The sequence below is a fragment of the Chionomys nivalis genome, chromosome 6 (assembly GCF_950005125.1).
Source record: "Chionomys nivalis chromosome 6, mChiNiv1.1, whole genome shotgun sequence".
NCBI lineage: Eukaryota > Metazoa > Chordata > Mammalia > Rodentia > Cricetidae > Chionomys > Chionomys nivalis.
In genome coordinates, this window is record NC_080091.1 from 102778871 (window position 1) to 102803856 (window position 24986).

Genomic DNA, 24986 nt, shown 5'->3' on the forward strand with positions numbered 1-24986 from the left:
ATTCTCCTTCGACAGCTGCATGTCATATCCTTGACTCCACCTACTCTCTTTTATATATCTCTGTTCAGATTTATTGTCTGGATTTACTCTGCTAAGCCATTGGTCAAAATAGCTTTATTCATCAATCAATTAAAATAACACATATACAGAAGAACATGGCTTATTAAATGACACTATAAGCTTGTACCACCACACCAAGTTCGGCAAACTCAGTGACTTTTTTAACTTTAGAAATAGCACAGATTTTATACCATATTTTAGAACCATGCTTTTAAATGAATCTGTAATTTCATATGAACCAGATAATGGCTAATGATGGATTCATTTAGTGGATATATGCACTGATTGTGAAGATGAAGATATAAAAATACAAAGAATGTAAAGTTCTGTAGAACAAATTTTCCCTTTCTAGTTAAAGAAATTAGATTAGTTTCTCTCATGATTGTTATCAGTGAGATGAACTAACATGCAATACTTAAGAACATTACTTTGGTGCTTGGTACCTTTACGTTACAATTTAGTTTGTCACTATCTTGTTAATTTAAAAGAAAAATGAGCATTGCTTATTTAAAATATAACAGAAACTGAATAGAAAAAGTCTTCATTAGATACTTTACACAGATGTACTTTTTTTATATTTGTAATTTTTATTTCAAAAATTTGACAGTCCCATATATGTACACAATGTATTTCAATCATACTCTCTCATTTCCACCTTTCTCATTTCCTTTTCAACCCCTTCATACAACCCTTTGTACAAGTCTCTTTACCACAGTCCTATCTTTGTGTTCTGTATTGTGACCCACAGAGTTTAACCAGGGCTCACTGTGTGACCCTGGGATTTAGACGATCCACTGGAGCCTAGCTGGCTCTCCTGTGAGAATACATGTGAAATCAATGACTGCCGATCCATCAGAATCTACCCGTAGCTTTAGTTCAGCAGAATGGAGTATGGTCCTCTTGAGTTCCTCCCTGACCCTTACTTTGTGGATGAGGGACCCAGTCTTGTGCAGGTAGTTGAAGATGTTGTGGACAGACCATGATTGCAAGAGCTGTGCGTGTCGTGCCCATAATATAGTAGTCCCAGCTGTTCTTCTCATCTTAGGGTTCCTGTAATCTGTATAGTCTTCCATACAGTTCTGAACATTAGAGGAGAGGGATTTTGTGCCCTGTTTAGGGTTAAACACTCAAGAGTTAGTACCTTGAGCAGTCATGAGTCTCTGCACTCACCACAGTTCATTTCAGAGGGAATCTTACCTGGGTAATGCTGGCTGTAGCCTGTGCCCATAAGTATAGGTAAAAATATTTAGAAGACAGTTTGCAATCAAATCTCTTTAAACAACTGTAGAAAAGACATACCAAACAACCTAAAATCCTAGTTGCTGGTTTTTGGTTGGATTTACAGAACAACAACAGCAACAACAACAAAAATAGTAAGTTTTACTCCTACAGAGATCAGCCTTCAGCAGCTCAGGAACTGAAGGGACTCCAGAGAGTCAGAGGACTAATCACCCCATAGACTTTTCTACCTGAGAAGTAAAATTAATTCTCTGAGGCTAGCAAATGGGACAAAGCTTAACTCTTTGTGGACAGCAAGGAAGGGAAACACAGAAACACACACATCTCCAACATGTCAGGATCTCAGCGAGGGTGCTGATGAATGGCAGGACAGAGAAACTAAGAGGAAATGCAGAGCGTGCAAGCTACTGAACAGATGAATGGGTACACAAGGACCAAAATTTACTTCTTCATTTTATTCTTCTTTCTGATGCTTGTTCTACACTATATTTTTCTTTTCTGTTGTTCTACCCTGATGTTTTTCTTATTTCTCTTTCCTGATGTCTTCCTTCTCCTCTACTTCCTCATGACTTCCTTCTCCCCCACTTCCTGTTGTCTTTATTCTCACTATTTTTCCCTTACAACTTATAAATGTCAGCAGAATATTTCAAACAATATAAAATTGACAATGTGGTTACATTTTATTTTTAACTGATGATTACAATGAATACAAGTAAGAAACAGCATGATTCCCATTTTCCTTACATGATTAAACATTCTATATATTACAGGTGAAAAATAAATTATCCCCAAGCATCCACAGACAGTTAAATATTTATCTTTTAGACTTCTCATAGATCATGAGCCTTTCAGCCATAACTACTTACCTAGGCAGTAGTTTTTATAACTGTCTGAAAAACAGGCTACTAGGTTCACTTTTATATTTTAGAGTCTGTTTTATTATGATAATTAACCATAAAATTATTTGTTTTCTAGTTACATGAAGTCAATTGTTTACAGCTTTCTTTAAACTATGATATACACTGAAAACTGAGAACACATTTCCCAATATCAATAAAAATTTGAGCAAACTCCCGGGACTCAATTGTTTTCCTTAATTATTAACCTAAGCAATAGTCTATATGGCTTCTAAGAGAAACTCCTAAGTTCTAGTTTTATGACAATTCCTTGTTCCTATTTTCTATCCTCTCCAGTCCCTGCTGTATCAGGACTTTGGACAACACTATTTCCTATGTTTACCTATATTAATTTTTGCACTAAACTAACCTCTATCATAATCACTTACTACATTTGATAAAAACCCATATTCATCAAAATTCTATTTGAACTACCACTATTATTGTAAAATCATTACTTCAGTTACACAATACAGCTTATGAGGAAATTATCTTCATTATAATCCTCAGGTAAAATTGCTTCGTAGACCATGATATTTCCATGAGATAATCACAAAACATTAAAGACAGGGGAATCCCTTCACACTCATTCACACCATGGTAAATACCAGAGGAAAATGGCAGCATCAAAGATGTAAAGGCACAGCAGTAACAAGAGACATTCTGGAGCCAAAGCCCTTAGGGCCTTGCCTATACATGATCCACCCATCAGTGTTTTGAATTCTGGTGGGCCAAACTCCTGAAATTTAAGAGCTACCTACTGCTCCTCAGACATGGTCACTCATCAGTAAAGTTTTAATTTTTTAAGGCCAAATTAATTCAATGAAAGTGCAAGACCGTTTTAAAAAATGTCTCATTTTCATAAAAGCTAATAATGCCACATAGTTACTTGAGAAGAGGATAATTGTTATACAACCTAAGGCCACGTGATTCTTCCAGAAGCCCCATGATGAGAGGTCAATGTCATGGATCGCCAAGTATTTTTCACCAGTGCATCTGTAATTCAACACACACAAAAAATAATCTCAAAGTTTATTCAGTACATTCACTGTTCCTTCCTTTTAAAAACTCTGTTCCTTTTAAAAACTCTGTTCCTTCGCCATCGTGCGCCACCTGCCCGCCTAGGCTTCTCGCCATGTCTTCTCACAAGACTTTCAGAATCAAGCGATTCCTGGCTAAGAAACAAAAGCAAAATCGCCCTATTCCTCAGTGGATTCAGATGAAAACTGGAAACAAAATCAGGTACAACTCCAAGAGAAGACACTGGAGGAGAACAAAGCTGGGTCTGTAAGGAGTCAACAGTGAATGGCAAGACAATTTATGATGAATCGTGATCCTTGATGAGTGTTACAAGATGAAGTTCAACATTTTCAACCTGGAGACTTGATCCTGTTTAAGTTGGGAGTGGTTTCTCCAGTAATAAAATGTAGAACCTTTTGAACTGCTAAAAAAAAAAAAAAAACAAAAAAAAAAAACAAAAAAAAAAAAAACACTTTGTTCCAGTACTTCATTAAAAACTTCATCTTTGTATTTAGTTGATAGTAGTACAGATGTACTGACAATTTTGTTATATATTATGTCAATCTAAACTACTTGAATGAGGTCCCTTTGTTAATTTCAAAAACCATCTGAAGAAGCACAGCTATCACTATCACATCTATTTAAAAGCAAAGAGGAAGTAGGCTTAGTAAACGTGAATGAGTTCAGAGAGTCATACTAAGATCCAACTTTGTGGTCTTAACGATGTCATTCATTTCTAAATCTACAATGCTGCTCTCTCACAGGACAAAGGCACAGATGAAGGACTTGTTTCTCACAAAGCAGAAAACATTAGCTTATTAATTACACACACAGATACTCTAAGAGAACAAAGCTTTGTGTAATTCTGCTGACTCAGCACACAATCAAACTAACACAACATTGATTTCTAGACCGAGGACCAGAGGAGACTAAGGGTTTCTGAGAGGAGTCAGTTCATTGTTGTCAGCTCATGTACTAAGAGTGCAGTGATGGCCATGAATGCTCAGCTGTGCAGCATCCCCAGGAGCCCATGGCTCCAGACAGCCTGGGGAGCAGTTGCAGTACAACGAGAAACAGGGACCCAGACACAGTTTAGAAAAGCACTTGCTGGTAAGAATTCTGGATAGACTACAATACTCCCTGTGTATCCCTATAACTGTATGTCTCAATCTCTGTGTGTCTCATTCCCTGTGTTTCTCCACATCTGTGTGTCTCCATCCCTACATGTCTACATCCTTGTGTTTCTTCACCTTTGTGTCTTTCCAATCCTGTGTGTCTCAATCTCTGTGTTTCTCCACCCCTGTGTGTTTCCATCCCTGTGTTTCTATCTTTGAGTGTCTCCATCCCTGTTTATCTGTATCTCTGTATGTCTTCATCTCTGTGTCTCCATTCCTGTGTATCTCCATTCCCTTTTATCTCATAGCATTTAATATTTCCCAAATCCACAGAAAGGACAGATTTCTCCTTCCTCTTGTGAAGACAACCTTTTATGGATATAAGGTCTGTGTATGGCTCTCCCTGTTTTCACTTTACCCATCCAAGTCCTCCTGACCAGAAACTGATTAGGAATTTCTATTAGAAAGATACCAGACCACACAGGAGAAAGGAGATGGGGGAAAAAAGATATTCTCAACACTTGTTTTTTTATCAGTAATTCAAATATAAGTTCATTATTATTTTGAACATCTGTGAAAGATTTAACATATCACCATATTCCTCTCTCATTTTATATCAATATCAAATTAATGAGAATAATTATAGAAAGCAAAGGTATTTTCAAGGTATTAGACAAAAATAATATTTCCTTACAACATAGTGAAATGTATAATTTTTCATTGCAAGACAAGCCTTATGATAGGATATTTTGCACATACACAGAAACAGTCACACACAGGCTCACACACACAAACACACACAAATACAGAGAGAGAGAGAGAGAGAGAGAGAGAGAGAGAGAGAGAGAGAGAGAGAGAGAGGTGCACCACCGTTTGATTTCTTAAGGTCTTCCAGAGTGTGGGGCAGAGGAAATACCCTGAAATCCGGCAGACAAACTTCACTCACTTTTATCTTTGTTTTACTGATATTCTTGGGCTCTGCTCACAGGTGCCATAATCTATACTTGTGGAAACTGTATGCCATTGTAAACTATCAGAGCAGCCATGTCAAACTTGAAACAACTCAAATCCACAATCAAGACCCCAAATCCATTTTTAAAAGGTCCTAAAGAACCCTTTTCTGAAAATTATCTACACCATAAACAGTAGGATGGAAACACAGCCACCTGTGCATTGGTTACCATGACTCACTCTGGGAACAGGCAGAGGACAGAGAGTTAATCCTGAAAGCAGGGTTTCCCCTCTAAGTCTAGGAGCATTCTGTGTCCCCATTGTGGCACTGACGTCAAGCTTACATTACAGAGTTCTGACATCTACTGATTTCTGCTGTTTTGTGTTCTGGACAGAAGTTTTGTCCCAGGAGATCATTGTGCAGCAAAGCCTGCAACACAAACAGGAACAGGGAAAGGCAAATAGTTTAATATTTTTATAAATTTCCAAAGAATAAACACAGCTATAAATTCAAGTTCAATACTGACTGTAATCTTTAAATATATTTAAATATATCTTTTTCAGAAATATTTTTAAACAAAAATATTCTCACCAAGTTCAGTCTGCCAGCAAAGCAGTCGCCTCCCCACACTTGAAGGTTTAGAAGTGAAATGATGGGGTTTCCCAGATACTAAGAGGTGGACTCACTAACTAGGCTACTCCAGGCTCCTCCTTCTCTCCAAGTCTATTCCCCTGTAAACACTATATTTAAAACAATACTACTGATTTATAGTAACAATATTATCTTGCTTGTTTTCACCAAAACCAGTTGTGATTATTGGAATAAGAAAGTCTATTAAGACACACTTTCCTCCAGAAAAAGCTTAGCAAAACCAGTATAGCACTGGGGATCAGATGGTTTCTGTTTCTTTTATTTTCCTGATATAAACTATATATTTTAGTCCCTGATCCTTTCCTTATTTCCTTATTGTGCAGGATCACAACTGTTTGCTTTTCATCATATCATCTACCTTCCCCTTTACCCTGGGATTCTTCTCACCCTTTATTTCCTTCAAATAACATGTGATGGGGAAAATCTCAGATGACGCATTGACCTTCTGCTAAAACCAAAAGGAAAGTTCTCATCTTTTGCTCCTGGAAGGAAATTCCTGGGCAGTGGCTAACTAGAGATTACAGCTGAGGAAAGGACTTGGTTTGGAATCATTTCAGTGGCTACAGTTGGAGAACCCAAGTACAGTGACAGACAGGACAACTTACTGTAAATCCATAATGCGGAATGCTCAAGTACTGAATCCATCTGACGCCCTGTATGCCGTTTACGAAAAATACTGTCAGACCTAAGGTAAACTACAAAGAGGAAAAGCATAAATTAGCACGAGTACAGGAACTAAAATTTCTAGACAAGATACTTCCTCTTCAAGACCCCTTCGACCTTCTGACCGTTACTGCTCAGACCAGTTCTTTAAAACATTCTTTCAGTTAATTCTAAACAGAATTTCTCCCTCTTTGCAAAGCTAAGACTCCATGCACGTTTTAAAGGATAACTAGTCACCCCACTCTGCAGGAGCCAAACTTACAGATATTACATAATCTTTAAAATGGCACGCAATCTATGAACATTCTTTAAACTTTAAATACACCCATCATACATATTTAGAAATCCCCTTTAGATTCTTTATAATACCCAGTTTATGCAGATACTATGAATGATGAACTGGGATGAACAAGGGATGGCTATGAAGTTCACATAAGACTTGCCCTATGCAGTCTTGGATACACTAGAATATGCAAACAGTGCTGTGTGTGCATGCATTCAGACTGCACTTGACCAAATGGTTATATAGAAAACACACCAGTTGGCCTCATAACTAGGTTCTAAGGTCACATGTAGCAACTTTATACAACTTTATACCTGTTGCATTAGGCCCTTTCCTAAGGCTGTGATAAAACAGCATGACAAAGATAAAAAAGTCAGGAGCTTTTCCAAGAACAAATTACAAATATAACAGGAATGAAATGAGAGAAACAGTTTCATTCATTCACAAAACCTCAAAAAAGTGGAAGGAGAGGAATCTTGGAATAAATCTAACCAAATAAAATACTTGTACAATAAGAAGGTTAAGACACTGAAAAAAGGAAAGAGGAAAAAATATAAGAGAGACAGACCTCCCATAATTATATTTCCTAAGATAAAAATTATGAAACTATGCAATCAACCAAAATAATTCAATAGATTAAATGTAATACCCATCAAGATTTTAATACAACTCACAGAATTAGAAAAAATATTGAATATCACATGGAAATAAAAAAGACCCAGGTTAGGGGAAAAATCTTTAACATCAACAATAAGACTGTCAGAGGAATCAGCACCCGTAGGAGAGAGAATCCATCCTCCTGTTGTTTGAGAAATAATTCATCCTTTCTGTTTTTAGAGGCTTTCAGTGGGCCTGTCTGCATATCTAAGAACAAGAACAACAGACTCTAGCAAACTTGAACACCCCATGTGTCCTCTTAAAGAGGACAATATGCCATTTGCTTGGGTAGGACCAGGGTCCCACTCAAAGGAAAGGGATCCTTGAGCCTGGGGATGTCTTCCCTCACAGGTGTAGCAATCACTCCTTGGGCACATGTGCTGTACAGTTTACCCAAGTATTCAGTCTCTATGTCAGTTTTATAAGCACATTTAGCAAAGGTAAAAAGAGAGTAAATTCTGCCAACTCCATGCCTTTTAGGTTATGAATGATTGTTAGGTTCCTTTTGAGAATTATTTTTAAAGACTGTCTGGATGATCCAGAGGGGACAACTTGGGACACATGTACTTGTCCAGCAGAGAAAGTTTTCTGTTTTTTTTTTTTGTTGTTGTTTGTTTGGTTGGTTTTATTTTGTTTTCTTAGGTAAGGTTATGACTAGGCACCCAACAAAATAAACTGTTATTAAACCTGTTTTACTTACATTAAAAAGTTTTTATTATCATGTTCAAAATAATAAGCAAGACTTTTAAATGTTAATTTTAAATGTTTTCTTTGTACTAAGACTGTCCATATCCTCTGGACAATGATGTCAGCAGTCTTTCACTTAGATGTACTGTGTCCCACCTCCTTAACCTTCTCAACTGTGCTCTTGGTTAACAACACAGGAAAGGGGCCTCCCAGGTCTGTTTCAACTTCTGTTTTGTTTTTCAGATTTTTATCAGTATTTGGTTCCCAAGCAGGAAACCATGAACTGGAAATTTTAGCAGAGGCTTCTGGGTGAAAACTTTGCACCCTAAGGGAAAGCAAAGTGGAGGAGTGACCTACAACACAGTTGATGTGAAAATAACTTCATTTCCTGGCGGGAAGGCGTGTGGACTCCCTAAGACAGGAGATATGTAAGATTCATATGAAGAGAGGCTCGCGGTCCTTCTGAGAATGACTTTAATCTTAAACAAATGTGTATAGTTCTGAATTACTCTAAGATAGTCTTCATCACACCAGCATCAGCATGGGGAAGGGAGGAGGCTCTACCAATTTGAGGAGCTGGTACACTCCTACCACTGTATGTTAAAGTTCTCTTTTAGTTTGTTTATTATTTCTTTGGTATTTGTGGAATTTCCTCTGGGTTCATAACCCAACAAAGGTCAGTCTACTTCACAGAATTTAGGGAGACTTCCAGGAGACAGTTTAATGTTGTAATATCTGATGTATTCCTTTTGAAATTTCCCCTTAAGTCTCCCGGAAAAACTTACTCTGTTGTGCACCCGTATCCTCCCCCTCAAATATATAATCACACATAAGAAGGGAAAAGGGATGGAGTCACGCAGGATTTTCCATCTTATGTATATGGACACATTCTGTCATCTTTAACCCTCCACCAACACACTGGAGTCACTGTAGAACTGCATTTCATTTTTAAATCTTCTGTAACAATGCTCAGGCAGTTCTGGGCTTCAAGGTGATTCGGGTTCCCTTCTATACTCTGAGGTAGGATGACCAGAATCAACAATGGGCAGAGCTCATGTAAATGGTTCCTGAGTCTTGCTATTTCCGCTTTGTTTTGGGGTCCATGCTCTGGGATGGCAATAGAACCAATCTCTATAGATCGTCTTGTCCACAAGAGCCATGTTTGTCTACTGTCACAAGCCCTGAGAGTCCGGCACCCCAACAATGACACAGATAAAAACACTATCATTGTACCCAAAGAAGAGTGCCCCAAAATGGTAGAGGGTTTTAGGTCTAAAAACCAGAATGCCAAGGCTTCCTTTAAAGAAACTAATCTACAGTCCAGGCAAGCATGCTTGACAGACTACTCTGAGTCTAATCCTTAACATGATGGAGCATGATTTTCCATCAGTTTCTCTTTATCACTTATATGTAGTGACTTCCATCTTGACTGGGTGCTATCACTATGGGCAATGAGCTAGAAATGCTGAAATATAGGGTAGGGATTTCAGGAGGCTCGTGGTGAAGTTGCAAGTTTGCTCAAGGACAGTGATGGTCCCATCTGAGTTTTTTCTGCTTTTCATTTTCCTAGGATAAAGAAACATATGGGGAATACCAGACAGACTACTAACCAACCATTCATTTTCTGACTGTATTTAAGGCCTGCTATATGAGATGGAAATCCCATCTGATGCTGTGTCTAGTGGGGTCATACGTGCCAGGGGAAAATCTACTGTTAATCTTCTAAATGAATATGGTTTTACACTGACTTCTAAAGAGTTGTTCTGACACCCACAGATTAGTACTTCTCAGACCTTCATCAGAGAAACTTCCTTTTTCAGGAGATAGTGATTAAGCCAGACCCACCACAGTCAATATACAGAGAATAGAGATGTCAGAGGATCCAGCCCTGAATGGGACATCTGGATATCACACTCTCCTCCTAAGGATCAAGGATCATGATGATAGAGAGACTAGAGAGACTGTAAGAGCCAGAGGCAGTGGACAACTACAACAAGACAGTGTTTTCCTGTCACAACAGGACAGGGACACATGTGAGTGCAGAGCAGTTGTGACAGCATGGGCATCACCTGTACAAGATCAAGATAGACAAAATCCTGGCATGGAGGAGAGGAGGCCATGAACTCCTTCCCTTATCTGAGGAGCTATTGGCAGTGATGACTTATGGGAGGGGAAGAGCCAGTTTTCTTTAAGGATGTGGCCTTTGAGAGCCTGCCCATGGTCCAGTAGATGGCCATTGACACAGGCACGTATGGGCACAGCTAAGTATATCCAGTGGTTTACCAAATCTAAACTAAGAATGAGAAGGGCAAGGGAGAATGGCTAGGGTGACAGGAAATGTAGCCTTTACTTCCCTGTTGCTGAGACAAAACATCATGGTCAAGGCCACTTGTAAAAGAGAAAGATCCATGGCCTTGGCTTTTCAGAGTGATAAGAGGCCATTTGACAGGGGGGCATGGCAGCAGGCAGCAGGCAGCAGGAAAGGAGTTCAGAGAGGAAGCTGAGTGCTCACATCTTCGCGTGACTGTATAAAGCAGAGAAGAAAGAGGAAGGGGGACAGGACTATAAACACCCAAACATCCTCCCTTGTCCTGCAACAGACTTTCCCCACCAAGTCTCTCCCTCCCAATGGTCCCACAGACTCTCCAATGACACCACCATGTGTAATCCATGTTCATAAAAGACTAAGATTAAGTAGCCAATTACAAATTTTCATTAGTAGTGTGCTAATACTGGAGAGTGATGAGGAGTCTGGAATCTTCCAGTATTCCTAACACTTTTCAGAACACAATGAGCCCTGAGATAGACTCCTACTGCTGAACAATTACATTGATCATTCTTGTAGAATATTATTTTAAGATGTGTTACACATGTTTATGCTCTGGATCATTTGTTAACAATGCAAAGATATGACACATTCTTTTTATATTGCATTTGATTAACTTTGTCAAGTTGAAATACTTTGCTGTCTACACACCTGATTGGTCTAATAAAAAGCTGAAGGGCCAATAATGTGGCAGGATAAGATAGGCAGGGCTGCCAGGCAGAGAGAATAACTGGGAGGAGAAATCTGAGAGGATGGAGGAACAAGAAAAGGAGAAGAGGAGGATGCTAGGGGCCAGAACCAGCTACACAGTCACCGATTCACACTGCCACTCATGGAGTAAGGTGAGAGTAAGATACACAGAAGTGAGAAAAGGTAGGGAAACCCACAGAAACAGCTGGCCTGAGCTAATGGGAGCTCACTGATGCCTAACTGGCAGCTGGAGAACCTGCACAGAACAAAAGTAGGTTCTCAGAATGTGGGTGAGTTGTGTGGCTTGGGCAGTCTGTGGGACCATTGTCAGTGGGACCACGATTTGGACCTAGTGCTTGAACTGACCTTTTGAAGCACATTCTTTTTGGAGGAATACCTTCCTCATCCTATATATAGGGGGACAACCTGGTCCAGCCTCAAAGTGATGCACCAATCTTTGTTGACTCCCGTGGGGAGGCTTATCCTCTTTAAGGAATGGATGAGGGGTGGAGTTGGGGGAAGGTAAGAGGAGCTGAAGGAGGGAAGGGAGTGGAAACAGGAAGTGGTATGTAAAATAACTTTTTAATAAAAATAAATAAAAAGAGAAAAGGAAAAATCCCAGAGGCAAAAAGTAGTTTGGATAATATAAGTAAAAAATAAAAAAATAATAGCCAGAGACAAGCAATGCTAAGGCTAGGCATTTATAAGTAATAATAAGGTTCAATGTGATTTATTTGTAGCTGGGTGATGGGTGCCCAAAAGAGCAAAGAGTAAAGAGTAAATTCAACCACGAACTATGCTTTCCCATTAGAGACTACTGAATAAACCAAATCACCTCTGCTATGGTTAAAAGAGCAGGCAAATCTCTCATATTGGCATTAAGGGAAGGCAGCAATCTGTCTTCTTGTTGGGGAGTCAGCCAATTACACCGTTTTCTTGAAGTTCTATGTTATTACATTTTTGTAATGTGATTCCAAGAAATTTCTGGTAAAATCTCACAAGAAACAGCATGCCAACCATGTTGGGGGAGGCTGCTTGTTTGTCCCTGCTACCCAGAACCAAAATAATCACACAAAAACTGTATTAATTAAATCACTGCTTGGCCTATTAGCTCTAACTTCTTTTCAGCTAGCTTTTACATCTTAATTTAACCCATCTCCTTTAATCTGTGTATTTCTACACAAGGTTACCAGCAAAGTTTCAACCGTTCTGTCTCAGGTGGTTCCATGGCTTCTCCCTTTATAGGACTGACATCAGAGCAGTAGCCATAAAGCCTAGGAAGAAAAGCGGTTCCTTCTCTCCTACAGACCATAATAAGCTTTAGAATTAGGCCTCTTTCTAAAGTCCTGATGAGTCAAGCAGGTTACATGTGCAAGAAAGAACATAAGGAAATTCTTCCTCTCAGAAAAACACAATTCACACTCACCAGCATGATCACAAAGTAGACAGTCACAAGGAATTTTGTTGGTATACCCACTGCAATCTGCCCTGCCCCTGGAGACAGCAGCAGGGAACTGGCTGAACAAGTCAACATCATGATGGTAAATATCATAGCGAAAAAACCCTTCACATCTGTGTCTACTCCTTTGAAAGAAAAAAATATGGTCAGTTCATCTCTCCATGTCAAGAAAATTGTACATATTTCAAGAAATGCTTTAATAATCAGCAATATTAGTAACAGTTTCATGGCCACCCAAATTCTCTACATCTCTAACTGTGACCTGATCATGTGGATGCTGGGAACAAAATTTGGGGACTTTGGAGGAGCAGCACATGCTCTTAACCAATGAACCTCTCTCCAGCCTCATCATATCACTTTATTTTTATTCTTGTCACAAAATATCTTCACATATAACACATGCTCTCCTCTATATAAGATTATTATGAGCAATGTAGAGGATCCTGATATGGAAAACTACAGACTACACAAGTGGCCCAAATTTTATTACATTTTTCACAGGAGAATCAGCAATAGAACATGTTAATGTCCACTTTCCTTTTTGTTTGTTTGTTTATTTATTTATTCAATTATTTATTTATTTTTGGATTTTCGAGAGAGGGTTTCTCTGTAGCTTTTGGTTCCTGTACTGGAACTAGCTCTTGTAGACCAGACTGGCCTCGAACTCACAGAGATCCGCCTGCCTCTGCCTCCCGAGTGCTGGGATTAAAGGCGTGTGCCACCACCGCCCAGCTCCTCTGTTTATTATAATTGCACTAGTAATAAAATTGGGATCAGGACTGTGTCAGATGGTTTTTGTAAATTTAACATAACCTAGAGTTCTTTGGTAAGAGGGAACCTCACTAAGAAAATGCTTCCATTAGATTGTCAGGTAGGCAAGCTTGTGGGGACATTTTCTTGACGGATGTTTTATGTGGAGGTATTAGACAACTACCATCCCTGGGTAGGTGATCCTGGGTTCTATAAGAAGGCAGGCTGGGGAAGCCATTAGGAGCCAGTAAGCAGCATTCCTCCATGAACTCTGCTTCACTCCCTGAACCCCAGGTTCCTGCCTGAGTTCCTGCCCTGACTTCCCTTCTTAAAGGACATTGAACTATAAGATGAAATAAACCCTTTCCTCCACAAGCTGATTCTGGTCATGGTGTTTGTCACAGCACTAAAAACCTAACTAAGGCAAGAATTAAACAACCATGCAGTGGTTTTAATATCTGGAGGATAGGAGGGTGCCATCAACTTTAGTTTTTCCCTAGGAATTCCCCAGGTAACTGCTATGGAGGAAGGAGATGGGTTTCACTACCTGATTTGTAATCTTTATGGAGCTAAGGCTGAGCCACAAACAATCATGTGTTTTATAATAGTCACAAGGACACAAGTTAGAACTTGGAAAGCTGGGTTCCATGCCTAATTGTTTACAAAGTTAATGTTATTACTATCATGGTGTGAAAAATGCATTTGTGGGTATGGTTGCCATGGTGTGCATGTGCCATGGTGTGCATGTGTGTGCTGAATCGAGTATGAGCATATAGCAGGCTGGAGTGGCCAAGTTAGCACAAAATAGTGACATTTAGAAAAAGGTGCAGTTGGCGCCAAAAGAATTAAGAGCTAAGCCAAAAGTGTGACAGCTATGCCAAAAGTGTAACAGTTAGAAAAGGGCACAAAATCAAAAAGCAGCGACGTTGCAAGCCTGTGAAGAATACTCCCAGCCAAGATGGCACTGAAGAGGAGCAAGGGAGAAGGAGATCTGACTTATTTATAAAAAGATGTTTGTTTAGAGATAGGGTAAGGTGACGTAAACTGCCTGATGCCCTCGTGATCCCCATTAGGGAATATGGGATCCTCAGCTCATGCAGACATGACTGCTGTTGTGATTGACTAATTTCCCTTTCACTTCTTCTGGGATTTGTGGGGTTTTGCTTTATAAGACAATGAGTTCCTGCTTGACTCGACTCCTGGCTGCATCTACTTGTCTCCCAGACCCCAGGGGCTGGGTGGCAAGCGGTGCACTTCCCCTCCTCAGCCAGAGCCAGTCCGTGTGGCTGGCTTATTCTTCATCGGGGTCTGTAGAGACACCCTGTATATGTGCCGTGGTGTGCATGTGCTATGGTGTGCATGTGCCGTGGTGTGCATGTGCCGTGGTGTGCATGTGCCGTGGTGTGCATGTGCCATGGTTTGTGTGTGCCATGGTGTGCATGTGCCGTGGTGTGCATGTGCCGTGGTGTGCATGTGCCATGGTGTGTGTGTGCCATGGTGTGTGTGTGCCGTGGTGTGCGTTGCCGTGGTGTGCATATGGAGTTGAAGGACATCTTTCTGGAGTATTTCTCTCTTCCACAGTGAATTTTGAGGATAAAATTCAGGATGTCTAATTTACAAGATAAGCACATTTCCCATGACGATCCCACAACCTGAATAACTGGTTCTGAATAAGAAATCTCTGATAAAAAATGTCTAATCTTTATCAGTGCTTATTTTTGAAAGTTTATATGTGTGAGAGAGTGTATGTGCATATATGTGCATGTGCATGAGTGTGCATGTCTGTGTGTCTTTATGAGTGTGTAGGGGGAGTGAAAAGTATAAATTCTGAACAAATTAATCTAGGGTGAAGCCTATCCATGATGCACAAATGAAACTGTGCACATATTTAAAATAACATTTTATATTACATATTGTCAACAAACCTTAGCATAAGACATTTTATACATTTAAGTGCTTTTTCACATATAAATATGGTGTGTTGGGAGGTCCTTCTCTCTATGTGTTGCTTTTATTAGTTAATGAATAAAGAAACTGTCTTGGGCTGTGTTAGGGCAAAAGAAGAGAGCTAGCTGGGGAAAACTAAAATGAATGCTGGGAGAAAAGAGTTAGAGTCAGAGAGACAACATGGAGCCACCTGCGGAGACAGATGTGGCAAAAATTTGCTGGTATGCCACGACCTTGTGGTGATATACAGATTAATAGTAATTGTTTAAATTAATATGTAAGAGTGGGCCAATAATAAGCTAGAGCTAATGGGCCAAGCAGGGATTTAATTAATACAGTTTCTGTGTGATTATTTTCAGGCTAATTGGCCGGGAATCAACAAGTGGCACCGTCCTCCAACATACGTATGTGTGACATATCCACTTTTCTATATTATATTTACATATACAGACACTTATACAAAAAATAGGAAAAATACATAGCTGTGGTAGAAAGATGGCTCACTGATTAAGAGCATGTGCCATTACTGCAAGGCCCTGGATTCCAATCCCAGCACCTATACAGCAGTTCCCATTCTGTAACTCCAGTTGCAGGGGATCTGATGTCCTTCTCTGGCCTCTCTAGGCACTGGATCAAGTTAGTACACACACACTCATCTCTCTCTCTCTCTCTCTCTCTCTCTCTCTCTCTCTCTCTCTCTCTCACACACACACACACACACACACGGCAAACAAACAAATGAAGGAAAAATAAATCTTTTAAAGTACCTTTTCAGAGATATCTAATAATTGATCTTGCTCCATTTTCACTGTCTCAAATGTGTAGCTATTTCCACACTCATTATAGTGAACAGAATCTCTAGTAAAAGCACAGTTTCATAAACGGCTTTTATACTATTTTGTGAAAAGCCTTGAAGAATTTCTTCATGCTGAACTCTTGCTTTGATGGCACACAGTGGAGATGTGCTGTTCTACTTATGATTTTTTACTTTAGACTCACCACAGTTGTACAAAACAAAACATGCTCCCCCAACAGTAAAGACACATTCTCTTGCTTTGTCACTTACCTACTATGATGAATACTATAACAGTAAATATAATACTTGGCAATAACCTCCTGGGTACCAGCTCACCGAGCAATTTCCCAAGGAAATACGATGACACTCTGTAATAACCACTGGTATACTCATGTCTACAGAGACAAAGATCACATTATATATCCTTAGATTAGTCCAAAAGGCACAGGGGCGATGCTGGTTATACTGACTTTTGCTACCACAGGCAGCCTAACAGGACAGTGTCCACTATACTCCATGCTGACTCCCACACATGTCCCCATCTTAGGAACCAGCCACTGTAGGTCAACAGCTTTATGATATTCTCACTATGATTCTCCCCACCAGAGAACCCTCCCCTGTTTTGTCCACTCTGGGCACAAAACAGCCCCTCCAGGGAAACAGCTCAATGTGCCCACTCTCTCCAGAGTTTCTGCTCCTCTGAATCTGTCTCCCTGAGGAGCAGATCATTCATACCTCACCTCAGACACTGGTCATGGAGACTTCTCTCCTTCCAGTTCTTATGAAGAAGGCGACACTGTCACTCTGAGGTCACAGTGCATCTTAAGGACACTACATCCTTCTCTTCTGCTACCCTCACTTTAGGAGACATGTATTCCTCCAATAATCTATCTTTACAACCATGAATCTTTACCAGATGCCAAACCTAACCCTCCCTCTCCCTGCCTTGCCTTCCAAATCCCAAGTGCTTCCTCTCCTAGTGTCTTCAGTGCATCTCTGGTTTTTGTTTTGTTTGTTTTGTTTTGTTTTGTTTGTGATACAGAATCACCAGTCCAGGCTGGCTTAAATTCCATACATACCCAAGACTGGGTAACTTCCTGCCTCTAACCTTCTCGCCAAATTCTGGGATTACAGAAATACAGCTCTGATCAGGGTTTGTGGTACTGTGAATCTAACACAGGGTTTCACTCACACAGAGCCAGCGCTCTACCAACTAACCGAGGCCCTCAGCTCCACTCTGAAGATTTCCTTCCTTGGCATGTACGTGGCCATCTTTGAGAGCAGGGAATCCTAAGCATAGACCACCAGGAAAAGGTTCTTCCATGTTTGAAAAACACGGATATAAACAGTTCTATGTTAGGCTGCTCTCTGGCTCTTTCCAGCCCTCCATCAAGAGGACCCTGATTCTTGTGCAGTTGTCCCTTTCCAGCTCCAATGTGCTGCTGAACCCACTACACTCAAACTCTATGAAACCCCTGACATCTTTCTTTGGGAGGGGGTGGGTGAATTTCCTGTCATGTTCAGCCCCCTATACTGTGTTATCTGCAGCACTGGGATCTAGTGGTCTCACCCCAATTCTGAGACTTTCTCTGAGCAGCAGAAACCTCTGCTCTTGATTTTCCACCCATTTTTCAATTAATATTATAAAACTCTTTACACTCTTCAAAATTCATGATACCACATTATAAAAACAATATTTCATCATTTGTTTATGTTCAACTAAGTAATTAAGAAAAAAGGGAATTGCTGGTAATTCATAACATAACATTTTTAGGCCCAACTATGAATGTAATTAGTTTAACCAACCACCCCTGATGACTGCTTCTGGAGCAGAGGTTACTCACGGAAAATAATCCCTGTCAATCATGAGAATCTCTCCTGTAGTCACACTTAAAATACACTGTAAGACTGTGAGCAAGAAGAGCAGGTAGGCTCTGCCAGAAGAGAATGGAGGCAAAAGCAACAGTAAATTCAACATTAGGATGGGTTCTTTACAATACACCTTGTTCTGTAGGATAAATAACATTACACAGAACTGTTCTGTGAAAAAGAAAACCGTACTGGAGAGATGGCTCAGCAGGAGAGTGCTTGTTGCTTTTGCAAAGGACCTGGGTTTGGTTGGCAGCACTTACTTGGTGGATCACAGTCATCTGTGACTCGAGTTCAAGGGGATTCCGTGCCAGCGAGTTTTATGTCAATGTGACCTAAGCCAGGATTATCTAAAAGGAGGGAACCTCAATTGAGAAAACGCCTCCAGAAGATCCAGTCAAGTCATTTTCTTAATTAATGATGGATCAGGGAGGGCCCAATCCTTTGTGGAGGCTACATCCTTGAGCTGGTGGTCTTAGGTTGTAAAAGAAAGCAGGTTAAGCAAGCTATGGGGAGCAAGTCAGGAAGCAGGACTCATCGTGGCCTCTGCAGATTCCTGCCTACTTTGAGTTGCTCCTGTCCTGGCTTCCTTCAATGATGGATTGCAATTTGGAAATTCAAGCTGAACAAACCCTTTCATCCCTAACTTGCCTTTTGGTCATTTGTTTCTTGAGAACAATAATAACCAAAACTACGACAGGAATCAGTGCATATTTCTGATAGCCACAGGGCTCAGGGCACACTAATTTTACATAGACATACATGTAGGCAAACACTCATACACTTAAAAATACAATAAGTATTTAGAACTGTTCTGGTTTAAAAGGTTAAGGTGTATGAATCCCATGAATTATTTTCGTCTCTGTCTCCACAGCAGTGTCTGTTCATCAAAGTAGGTCCTCTAAAATAGAAGAATTTAATAATGACCTTTAATGTAATCATCCTAGAGTATATAATTTAGGAATTAATTGGTTATAGATAAAATCCTGAGAGTGGAACCCCATAATGCCATCTGTGTCCTCATCATGGGAAAAGACAGCATAGCAGGGTCTGCCACAAGATGTCTGAGAAAAGGTGACCAGACAGGAAGATCCTGAGAGAGAATCCTCACCTCAGGCTCTCACACTGCAGTGCGGAGACACATTTGATTTTAAATCCACTGATTCTGTGATAGTTACTTGGCAGCCCAATCTATCATTAATTTAACTAACAAAATTCATTAGCATCATTCCCAATGTATAAAGAGAGAAACAACAAGATGAATAATACTCCAAAGAATTTTCATTTTCATTTGGCCTCTTTGATTTTATAGAACAGTAGGAATGAAAACATGAAACAGTGGGGGAATCCCCACTCAACAGCTAACTACAAACATGCAGACATCCACTGTAGAACCATCTTAGAGCCCCGACAATTACCCCTAAAACAGGCCAACCAACTTCCTGCATGGTTTCCAAGAGCTCAAAAAAGGAAATAAATCATGCTTATTTGTGAAGAAATAATCTGTGATCATGTGATAGGAGACGGTAAGCAGGAGGAGGGGGAGCTAAAGGCCCTCTGCAGTTACCTGTTTCCTGGACACACACACGTCAGGTTCCTCTAAGACAGATGGCATGACTGGGCCTAACAGACTGCTACACCTTTTCAACTAAAGTCAGAGGTCAGTGACTCTTTATCTAGGTACACGATGGTGGTTAGATATCATATCAGATGAGGGTGAACATTATTAGAGACAAGTTTCTTCCTACATCAAAGAATAATTCCACTTAACAATCTAGGAAAGGCCGCATTTCAAAAGAAAAGAAAAGGAAAGAAACAACAAGCTAAGAATGAGTAAGACTCTGAGAGGAGCAGGAAGCAAGATCTCCAAATTCCTGGAATTTGGGAGACAGGGGCATGAGGACTGCTGCAGACTGAGGCCAGCCTGGGCTACAAGACAAGCTCTGGGCCTGTGAGGTCACAACTGTGTCCCTGCCTTTAATGATCAAACAAGAGCGAAGGACCTGAGCACCATATGACCAACCACAGCCCAGAGGATCTGAGCACCATATGACCAACCACAGCCCAGAGGACCTGAGCACCATATGACCAACCACAGCCCAGAAGACCTGTGCACCGTATGAACAACCACAGCCCAGATTCTCCTCCTCTCCTAATGAGCCAGTCTGTCTTCCAAGGCCCCACTCTACTAAATGCGCAACTCTCTCTCTCCACTCTTCCATTCTTACACACACATTCCCTGTGCTCAGCGCATTCTCCATCTCCACTAAATTGTCCTCAATTCCCATCTTGCTTGCTTTCATATATTTTTATCAACAATACCAAGAGTTTAGGAAGGGAACTTTATGGCCCTGGCTATACTTAACCGTATATGCCACATCTACTTTCTACCTCACATTTTAAATATTATGATTGTAGATTGATAATCTATAGCAATACAATTAAGGTATAAAACTAATATGATTCATGAAAAATTTTGTGAAATAATTATATCAAGCTAAAAGAGTGATGTCCATCACTACAATTATACATCATATTACAGTAACACATTAGAAATGTATTCTAAGAAACTTTGAAATGTATACTAATATCTGCTAGATTAAATTTGCTGTGCAATTTATCTCAAAGGAATAAATTCTACTTATGCTGTTTAACAGATTTTTATACTCTCAGCACATCTGTTTCTCCTCATTCCTCACTGCCCTGACAACGTGTACTTTGCTGCCAGGAGGTCAATTTCTTTACAATCTGCATGTCAGGGAAACATATTTGCCTTTCTGGGATTGGACTATTTTTACTTTGCATGATATTCCTCAAATTTTCAATTATTTCTATATTGCTACAAATTCCCATTTTGAACAGAAGCAGCATTCTGCGTCACATATTCTTTACCATTTATGTATTAGTAGACACTTAGACCCCTTAATTTTGTTATTGTGTATAGTGCTCCAATGAACATCAGTCTTCACATGAATTTTGAGTAAATGATTTTAAACATGCATGTAAGTGTGCGCAGAATAATTGTCTTTATCCAATTATTTCTATTAATGCCTTCTCCTTAATGACCGCCACCTCAGCCCCATAATGCTGTGGAGCCAAAGGAGTTTATATGACACAAAATTCGAACCCAGTTCCTAGTTATACAGTTGGAAAAAGTATGAAGGCTATGGTGGTTCCAAACATGAGAAGTTTCTCTGCCTCCTGAACACTGGTGATAAAAATAGTGATATTGAATCTGAAAATAATCTAATAGCTTTATTAAATGATATTGAGGAAGTGTTTTCGAGCTATTCTACTTGGGTTTGTGCTGCTGCAATGAATACCCTCATCAACAAAGACTTGTGGAGAATGGTATTGATCTGGCATGCACATTGCAAGTTGCAGTACATTCCCCTAGGAAAGTCAGACAGGAATTCAAGGCAGGATCTTGGAGAACGGGATGGAAATTGGGACCATATAGGGTTTCTCTTTACTGGTTTGCTCCTCATGACTTGCTCAGACTGCTTGCTTATACAACTGAGAAACACCTGCCCAGAAGTGGCACTGTTCCCAGTGGACTGACCCTTCCCACATCCGGTATTAATCAAGAAATTGTCTCACAGACTTGCTTACAAGTCAACCTGATAGATGTATTTCTTAATCAAGATTACTTCTTCCCACATGACTTGGGCTGGACCAAGTTGGCAATAAACTAACTGGCACACAAACCAAAAGAATCGATCACTAATCAGAATGACTAAGATAAACCACACACAAAGGCCGTTGTCACACACTCCAGCAATCACTAATCAGAATGACTAAGATAAACCACACACAAAGGCCGTTGTCACACACTCCAGCTTCTTATACAATACTGGAAGAGGGGAATAGAAAAATAAAAATTAAGAACATTTCACAATTTCTAGAGAATATGAAGGAACAGTTAATAAAGTTCTACTTTATGCCTGCATTTTCCAAGAATATTTCCACATCAAGTTTAACAGAGTTCATGTCTGAATGTTTCCTGTGACAGTATCTACACTGCCTATCTTGTTGTCTTGCTGTTCTGGGTTAAGATGTGCCATCTACATGGGCACAAAACAGATCTTGTTCTTCAGGGAAAGTGAAGAGGACAGACTGGAAACAGCTGTAGCAATCATCTCACTGCAGACTAACCTCTAGTTCACACAGAAGACAATTCATAGAACTGATTTTTATGTTTATTCTTTTCTTCAAAATCAGTCGGTGTTTTCCACACATCAAAACATTTTGTGGAGCTATGTAGTTGGCACACATTCAGCAAAGTGTCTGCCATGCAACCATGAGGACCTGAGTTCAAGTGCCTAGGACACATGGAAAAGTCCACAGGACAGCACTGCTCATCTGTAACCCCAGGCATGAAGGATACAGAGGGGGACACTTGGAGCTCATCAGCCAGCACAGCCAAGTCAAGTCAATGAGCACCAGGTTCAGTGAGGGACCTGCCTTGAAAAGGAAGAAGAGGGACATCAAGGAAAACCAGGCATCATGCATACTCACCAACATGCACATGTGTATACACCCATATGAACACGAGTACTCCTGACACAAACCTGTACATAACATTGCACACAGGCACACACAAACACCAAGTCAGCAGAGCTTCCATGGTAAGCCTCTCTGGCCATTGGGATGTATCCTGAGGTTGTGGGTGTCAAGAAGGGAGCCCAGTTGAGCAAACTGGTATGTCACACATTAATTACCGTGAAAATTTTGAAAATTGTCATCCTAATAAGAAACTACGTTTGGAACATGCTGTAGTCATTAAAAAGTTTTAAATGCTATCTTTTCCTCTGTATAATTTAGCTTCTTTATCAAAAATCAGGTGTTCATAGGTGTGTGGATTAACATCTGGGTCTTCAATTCGATTCCATTAGTCAATCTGTTTGTTTTTTATGCCAATACCAAGCTGTTTTCATTAATGTAGCTCTATAATAGAGCTTGAAGTCAGGGATGGTGATGCCTCCAGAAGTTCCTTTATTGTACAGAATTGTTTGGCTATCCTAGGTTGTTGTTTTTCCTTATGAACTTGAGTGTTGTTCTTTCAAGGTCTGTGAAGAATTGTGTTGGGATTTTGATGGGGATTGCATTCAATTTGTAGATAGCTTTTGATAGAATTGCCATTTTTATTATGTTGATCCTACCTATCCAAGAGCATGGTAGATCGTTCCATTTTCTGATATCTTCTTCAAAGACTCAAAGTTTTTGTCAAACAGGTTTTCACTTGTTTGATTTTTGTTACCCCAAGATGTTTTATGTTATTTGTGGCTATTGTGATTGGTGATGTTTCTCTGATTTCTTTCTGAGCTTCTTTATCATGTGTGTATAAGAGGGCTACTGATTTTTTAGTTGATCTTGTATCCTATCACATTGCTGAAGGTTTTTATCAGCTGTAGGAGTTCCCTGGTAGAATTTTTGGGGTCACTTATGTATACTATCGCATCATCTGTAAATAGCGAAAGCTTGACTTTGTCCTTTCCAATTTGTATCTCCTTGATCTCCTTTTATTGTCTTATTACTCTAGCTAGAGCTTCAAAATTATGTTGAATAGATATGGAGATAGTGGACAGCCTTGTCTTGGTCCTGATTTTGGTGAAATCGCTTTGAGTTTCTCTGCATTTAATTTGATATTGAGTGTCAACTTGCTACATATTTTTTTTATTATGTTTAAATAAGCTCTTTGTATCCCTGCTCTCTCCAAGACCTTTATCATGAAGAGATGTGGGATTTTGTCATATCCTTTTTCAGCATCTAATGAGAAGATCATATGGATTTTTTCTTTCAGTTTATTTATATAGTGGATTACATTGATAGATTTTTGTACGTTGAAACATTCTTTCATCTCTGGAATGAAGCCAAGTTGACCACAATGAATGATTTTTTTCATGTTCTTGGGGATTTGATTTGTCTTTATTTTATTGAGTATTTTTTGCCTGCAAAGGATGCTCAACCATATTACAAGAACACTTGTTCAACTATGCTTTAGGCAGCATTATTTGTAATAGCCAGAACCTGGAATAAATCTAGATGCCCCTCAACCAAAGAATGGATAAAGAAAATGTGGTACATTTACACAATGGAGTACTACTCAGCAGTAAAAAGCAATGACATCTTGAAATTTGCATGCAAATACATGGAACTAGAAGAAACCATCCTGAGTGAGGTAACGCAGACCCAGAAAAAAGAGCATTGTATGTACCCACTCATAGGTAAATATTAACTGTAAAGCAAAGAATAAGGAGCCTATAGTCCATGACCCCAGAGAAGCTAAATAACAAGGAGATCCCTAATGGAAACATAGATAGATCCTCCTGGGAAGGGAAAATTGGGAGACATGATCTCCTGAGAAAATTGGGAGCGTGGGTGTAGGGGGAGAAGGGAAGTCAGAAGGGGAGGAAGAGGGAACGAGGAGTGGGAGGGCGAGAACTAGACAGTACAAGATGAGGGAGATGGGGGAATAACAGCGATGGAGACACTTCATAAGACATCCAAGGAATGGTAATTTATTTTTTATTGAATAGCTTATTCTAAACAAGAAAGAACACACTTGTGGGTGAGCATGTGCATATATTGGAGCCCTTGTGTTGTGATGGTGAGGATATAAAATAGTACAGTGGAGTTGGAGACAGGACAGCAGCTCCTCAAACAGTTAACACAATGGGCTATGATTTGACAGTTTTAGCTTTCTACCTAAGAGCAAACCTCCAGGACTCAAAGAGATGTTCTCACACACTCACAGCTTGGCTCCATACACTAAAACATATAAAATGTGATGTGTTGTGTGTGGGGTTTCATACTGTCTACACAACTAACATGAAAACACTCCATACACTAAAACAGGCAAAATGGGATGTGTGGTGTGTGGAGTTTCATACTATCTACACACAAACGTGTGGAAAAGTGAGTTC

At 39.9% G+C, this 24986-nt stretch overlaps 2 protein-coding genes across 2 annotated transcripts in view; one reads left to right on the forward strand and one right to left on the reverse strand.

Moving 5' to 3' along the window:
* Positions 1 to 2998: 2998 nt before the first annotated feature.
* The window catches only part of LOC130876404 (ATP-binding cassette sub-family G member 3-like), a 46003-nt gene continuing 24015 nt past the window's right edge, over positions 2999 to 24986 (reverse strand). Inside the window, exons 10-15 of the mRNA XM_057772909.1 lie at positions 18036 to 18125; positions 16462 to 16586; positions 12666 to 12823; positions 6539 to 6628; positions 5626 to 5711; positions 2999 to 3191 (exon numbers count right to left, since the gene is read on the reverse strand). Of these exons, the coding sequence (XP_057628892.1) occupies positions 2999 to 3191; positions 5626 to 5711; positions 6539 to 6628; positions 12666 to 12823; positions 16462 to 16586; positions 18036 to 18125 (742 nt within the window). The remainder of the gene's footprint in view (positions 3192 to 5625; positions 5712 to 6538; positions 6629 to 12665; positions 12824 to 16461; positions 16587 to 18035; positions 18126 to 24986) is intronic.
* LOC130875978 (60S ribosomal protein L39-like) lies at positions 3295 to 3637 on the forward strand. The gene has a single exon (XM_057772336.1). The coding sequence runs from the start codon at positions 3331 to 3333 to the stop codon at positions 3484 to 3486; it is 156 nt and encodes a 51-aa protein (XP_057628319.1). The 5' UTR covers positions 3295 to 3330; the 3' UTR covers positions 3487 to 3637.